The sequence below is a fragment of the Cucurbita maxima genome, unplaced genomic scaffold (assembly GCF_002738345.1).
Source record: "Cucurbita maxima cultivar Rimu unplaced genomic scaffold, Cmax_1.0 Cma_Scf00016, whole genome shotgun sequence".
NCBI classification, from domain to species: domain Eukaryota; kingdom Viridiplantae; phylum Streptophyta; class Magnoliopsida; order Cucurbitales; family Cucurbitaceae; genus Cucurbita; species Cucurbita maxima.
Window position 1 is genome coordinate 4082679 of NW_019272032.1, and position 5661 is coordinate 4088339.

General features: G+C 33.7%; 1 protein-coding gene across 3 annotated transcripts; it reads left to right on the forward strand.

The window, feature by feature from the left end:
• Positions 1-1508: 1508 nt before the first annotated feature.
• On the forward strand, positions 1509-5527 carry LOC111491441 (probable transcription factor KAN2). Of its 3 annotated transcripts, none has more exons than XM_023140362.1 (6): positions 1509-2490; positions 2583-2659; positions 3754-3799; positions 3906-4047; positions 4794-4854; positions 5176-5527. In XM_023140362.1, exons 1-6 carry the CDS (start codon positions 1845-1847, stop codon positions 5284-5286), a joined length of 1083 nt encoding a protein of 360 aa, XP_022996130.1. In that variant the 5' UTR covers positions 1509-1844; the 3' UTR covers positions 5287-5527. The 3 variants fall into 3 exon arrangements, with proteins under 3 accessions (XP_022996130.1, XP_022996129.1, XP_022996128.1); XM_023140361.1 differs by having other exon boundaries at positions 1510-2490; positions 3882-4047; XM_023140360.1 differs by having other exon boundaries at positions 1512-2490; positions 3873-4047.
• The last annotated feature ends 134 nt before the right edge of the window (positions 5528-5661 follow it).

Here is a 5661-nt window from a genome sequence, read left to right on the forward strand (position 1 = left end):
AAAAAAAAAAAAAAAATACAATTTCCTTTATTTCCATTTTTGGAATGGAGTCAAATAACAAGTTTCACAAGCTGAGGACTCATGAAATTAGGAACATTTCCTTCACCATATGCTTCCTTATGAATTTTTTATTTTTTGTTATTTTGCAAGGAAAAAAAAAAAAACATAACAAATTGTTGTCAGGTATCCCCTGATGTCTGCTTCTAATACCCTTTGTAACGGCTCAAGCCTACCACTAGTAAATATTATCTACTCTATTACGTTATATATCGTCATCAGTCTCACCGTTATAGAGAATACTTTGTTTCCCTCCATCTCCAACTGACGTGGGATCTCACAATTAACTTTATTTTCATACTTCTTCAAAAAATCTAGACTCATGTTTTTTTGCCCTTACGGTTCATTGGACCGTCTTTATGAAATTATACCCGTCTTTTTTTTTTTGTTTATTATCTAAATTTTAATAAGAAGGGAAAATAATTATATTGAATGAAATATTTTTTGAATGTATACACGTGACTAAACTTGGAGAAGAAAATGAATAACCTTATTAAAGACAGAATTTAGTTTGTTATTTAAGTTTGTCTGTTCATAATTGAAAGATTTTTTTAAACTATTCCCAAGTTTATTTCATCACGTTTGTTAACAACTAATACTCAATTTTATTTTTTATTACAAATTTTGTCCACCATTGTTGATTTTGGTCCGAGTCGAGCAATTTTGATAGATATTTAGTTCATTTTAATTAAATTTTTTAGGCTCTATTCGATAACAATTTCATTTTTTTAAAAAGTATTTATAAGTTTAATTATAATAGTAGAAATTAGTTACATTATTAAAAAAAAAAAAAATAGTAAAAATGATTTAGTATGAAAGAAGGTAAATTTTTTTAAATGAGGAAATGGGTAATTATTGAAAAAAAAGCATAAAGAAATAATAAATAAATAAAGTTAAGACCCTAAATAGCAAACGCCTTAAAAGATAAAAACAGAGCTTATGTCTGTTGAAAATTAAATTTAGAAACAAATTCCAAAAATTAATGCCTCCTCTTTTACATTTATATGCACCAATATTCAATCATATCATTTATGTTATTTATATTGTGTTTCAAAATAAATTTCTTTTTTAATCTTTTTAATTTGGCTATTATTAGGTTGAATATTGGGTAGAATATAAATTAAATCAAATATATCATTCTAATTGAGTGTTATTGGACTCTAAACTACTTCAAATAAATTTAATAAATTGTTGAATTTTGTTAATTTATTAGACATTTAAAAGAATAATAGTGAATGTATGTTTATGTTTGGAGAAATGAGGAGTAAAAAATAATAATTTAAAAGGTAGAAAGAAAGAAAGGTAAGGTAAAAACCAAAAGGGGAAGCAACACCTATCTTATTTACCTGTTCTCCTTTTTCATCTTTTCCTAACTTTCTCACCTAGTAAGTACCCTACAACCTCCTCTTCATTCTCTCTCTTCATTCTCTCTCTTCTTTCTCTCTCTTCTTTCTCTCTCTTCTTTCTCTCTCTTCTTTCTCTCTCTTCCATAGCTCCTCAAGTGTCATTTTCTCACATATACTTCACACAAAAGAAACAACCATTCACTTCATAGCTTGTCATTTCTTACCTCTTTCTTTCCTTCTCTCCATCTATCTATCAATCCCCCCCCCCCTCTCTCTCTCTCTAGAAGTTCATCAAAATCTGAAGAACAAAACAGAAAAAGAAGAACAACCCATTAATCTTCCCTGCCTTCCCTTCAAAACCCATATTCCCAAATCCCCAACAAATCCCCTGAGGAGAAGAAGAAGAAGAAGAAGGAAGGAAGGAAGGAAGGTGGGTTTAAGATGGAGCTATTCCCTGCACAGCCAGATTTGTCGCTCCAAATTAGCCCTCCCAATACAAATAAACCCTCTTCCACTTGGAGAACAACAACACCCTCCCAAGAACATCTTGATTTGGGGTTTTGGAATAATCTCAATTTGGAGTCCGCTAAACCCACTCCCAAACATCACCCTACTAATCATCACTTTGATCTCTCTCTTTCCAACTTCACTCAAATTAACCAATACTCCAATATTCCTCCTCCTCCTCCTCCTCCTCTTCCTCTTCCTCACCACCACCACCCTGCTTTACACGGCGGCGCTCACCTCTTCCAAACCCTACACAAAACACACCACCCACCCACCATTTTCCACCACACTCCGCCACCACCCACCACATCGCACCCTTTCCCAGGACAGAACAATGTTCAAGACTTGGCCTTTTTGCGACCCATTAGAGGAATTCCGGTGTACCATCAGACAACTAACCCCGCCGGCACTCCCTCCCCCATCGCTCCCTCCGCCAGCGGCCACGGCCAGATAATGATGCGATCCAGATTCTTGTCTAGGTTTCCGGCCAAACGCAGCATGAGAGCCCCAAGGATGCGATGGACTTCCACTCTCCATGCTCGATTTGTTCATGCTGTTGAACTCCTCGGCGGCCATGAAAGTATTCACTTTTCCTTTACCCTCAAAACCATATTATTTTTCGGTGATGGGTTACGATAAATTTAATTATTTCTTTACATTCTCGGCGACCAGGAGCGACGCCCAAGTCGGTTCTCGAGCTTATGGATGTCAAAGATCTAACCTTAGCCCATGTCAAATCTCATTTACAGGTATGCAACTCATACTCTCTTGATCTAAACCAAAATCCCATTTCAAATTTTTTTAATCACACAAAACTCAAATTAGGGTTAAGTTTGGGTAACAAAATCAGAATCAAAGTGATTTCGTTGCGTGGAGTGTGGCGATTGCATAAATGAAGATGGGGTTTTGCATCGTTGTTACATCCTTAATTAATTTGTGGCAGGAAGTTTGTCGAGTGGAAATCAAGTTTCGTTTTGTTTTTTGTTTTTTGTTTTTTTTTTTTTTTTTAATAAAGACATGTTTTGTTTTTTTTTTTTTTCAAATTCCAATGGTTTTTTTTTTAAATCTTTTCTGTGGAGGAGCTCAAATTCTTAGCTTTTCATTTTCTTCTAGATCTGATGGTTCTGCTTCTGCTAGCTAACAAACAGCTTTTTGCTTGGGAGAATGAGCCATACCAACTATGAGTAAAATTATTTATTTTTTTATTTTTATTTTTTAAATAATAATAAAAGAAATTCAACTGTAACACATGCACACAAGACAAGGTAGCTCAGAGAGACTGTTTTCCAGTTGACAAGGCTTTGAAGAGTAAATGAAAGAAGTGGTAGCTGTTAAAATTTAATGTAAATTAATTATTTTTTTGTTTTAATCATTGAAGTCTTCAAACATTTAGGGATAAGTGTTTGTGTGGTTTAAACAAAAACATAACTATGTTTTTTTAGCTTAAAAATGTCTTGTTTTTTTTTAATCCACATGTTTTTTTTTATTAATATATATATAATTTACTCCCAAAATTGGTTGATATGGAGCTTTCATGTATAGTACGTGAAATGGGTGTATTTATATGTCCAAAAAAACATGAAGGGAGTGAGTGATGAGTGAGTGAGAGGAAGAAAACAAAAGCAAATAGAATAACCCATCATTACTCAATCATAGCTTTTTCAAAATCATTTCTTTTTTTTTTTTTTTTTTTTTAATTAAACAAACCTCCATAACTAGGGTTAATCACAAGCATATCATGATTATATTCCATTTTTGGGGGTTTTTTATATCTTTTTTTGTTTAAATAATCCAATAAAAACCCACTTTTTAAATCTTATAATACCATAAATTCCCATTGCAGATGTACCGTACAGTGAAGACCACAGACAGAGCAGCAGCTTCTTCAGGTGATTTTTCCCCCCTTTTTTTTTACCCATTTTTCTTATATATATATATATATAAAGTTAAATATTTACACAGGGCAATCAGATCTATACGAGAATGCTTCATCAGGGGATACGAGCAATATTGAAGATATAATATTTGACATTCAAAAGCCAACCATGGGAAGGCAAAATGAGCACTCAGTTCAACAAAATAGGCAAAACCCTCATCAAGATAAGGATTATCATGCCCTCTGGAGCAATTCTTCCAGGTATAATTCCCTTTCTCACTTCTTTTTTGATATTCAAACCCATGGGTTGATTTATAATACAAAAATAATAGGGAAAATGATGTCTTAGTCCACTGCTAGTGGATATTGTTCGTTTTGGATTTTTCGTCAAGGTGTTTATAACGTATGTGCTAGAGAGAGGTTTTCACACCCTTATAAAGAATGTTCCGTTCTCTTAAACCCATGTGAGATTTCACAATCCACCCCCCTTTGAGATCCCAGTGTCCTTGTTTGCACACCACCTCGTATCCACCCCTTTGGTACTTAGCTTCCCCGTTGGCACATTGTCTAGTGTCTGACTTTAATACTATTTGTAACAGTTCAAACCTACTTCTTGCGGATATCGTCATGGATGAGGAAATTATAAACACAGTCCCTTGAAATTTGTGTGGTTTGGATTTTGTGGGGCTCAAATATGAAGCCATATGGACATGAAATTAGAAACTTAGTGTGAAAGGTAAGGGGTTTTGATGGAGCCATTAGTGGAAATTTTGATGCCTAAAAACAAAGCTTTTTTTGTTTGAAAAATTCCTCGTAGTTTGTGATTATAGTAATGGGCTGTCACATGGAGTTGGTGTAGCTTTATATCAATCAAAAGCACCAAATGCAAAGCGAAAAAGATTTGTAGCTTTCTTTTTCTTTTTATATACTCTGCATGGTTTATTATGGTTTCTGCTGATTGAAGATATGCCTTTTCCTTTCTTTGTTGTGTTTTGGTTATGTCACAGGGAAGCTTGGTTGCATGGTTTTCCTAATGATTCTTCTAGGGACCTTTCATCGTCCCTCGAGGTACTCCATTTTCTCTCTCCATCTCGATACGATATATCTTAACATACAAGATTCGAACTTACGTTCTAAACAAATTTAGGGTCGAGCACTGATTTCTAGTAATAACACTAGTCGGTTGTGTACAAACATTATACTCCTAAAATCATTGCGGACTCCGAGATTGAATTGAGTTGTCCAATCAAAAACATACGAACTATGTCCTAAACTAGCTTCATATTTTTAGTCTCGTGTTGGTTTCGAGCATGTTGACCAAATACAGACATGATTTTGATGTCATTATTGATAATAATCCACGTTTTCTTTGTTTCTTTTCTTTTACAGAATGACGTGGATCCAAAGAGCTCAAACAACGAGAGACTATCGGAGATAAGCTCGTCGGGGAATGTTCCTCAGAAGCCTAATTTGGAATTCACATTAGGAAGGGCAGTTTGATGAACATAACATTATATGTGAGAACAGAAATTGAAGTGAAGTTGGAGCCTCTGAAGAACAAAAAAAGAAATTGATTTTAAAGAAAAAGAAAGAAAAAAAGAGAGAGGTAAAGAAAGACAAGCAGACAAGAAAAAAAAGACAAAAAGCAACAAAAGCAGATCCTAATTCCCATCAACCTTTGAGGTCCCAAATCATCTTATTTTATTTCAGCAAATCAAATATATGAATCTAATTGATTTTTTGTTTGTTTTGCACTCACAAAAGAAAAAAAAAAAAAAAAAAGGGGGAAATTAACCTTCGAAATTGTAATGAATGAAGCCATTGTTCGTGTTTTTTTTTTTTTTTTTTTTTTTTTTTTTTTTTTTTTTTTTTTTT

Bases quoted from the DNA above. Each gene is read 5' to 3' on its own strand.
- LOC111491441 (XM_023140360.1), top strand. From the start codon at position 1,845: ATGGAGCTATTCCCTGCACAGCCAGATTTGTCGCTCCAAATTAGCCCT. The intron at 2,491-2,582 runs GTATTCACTTTT...CTCGGCGACCAG, and splicing joins ACTCCTCGGCGGCCATGAAA to GAGCGACGCCCAAGTCGGTT. The intron at 3,800-3,872 runs GTGATTTTTCCC...ATATTTACACAG, and splicing joins CAGAGCAGCAGCTTCTTCAG to GGCAATCAGATCTATACGAG.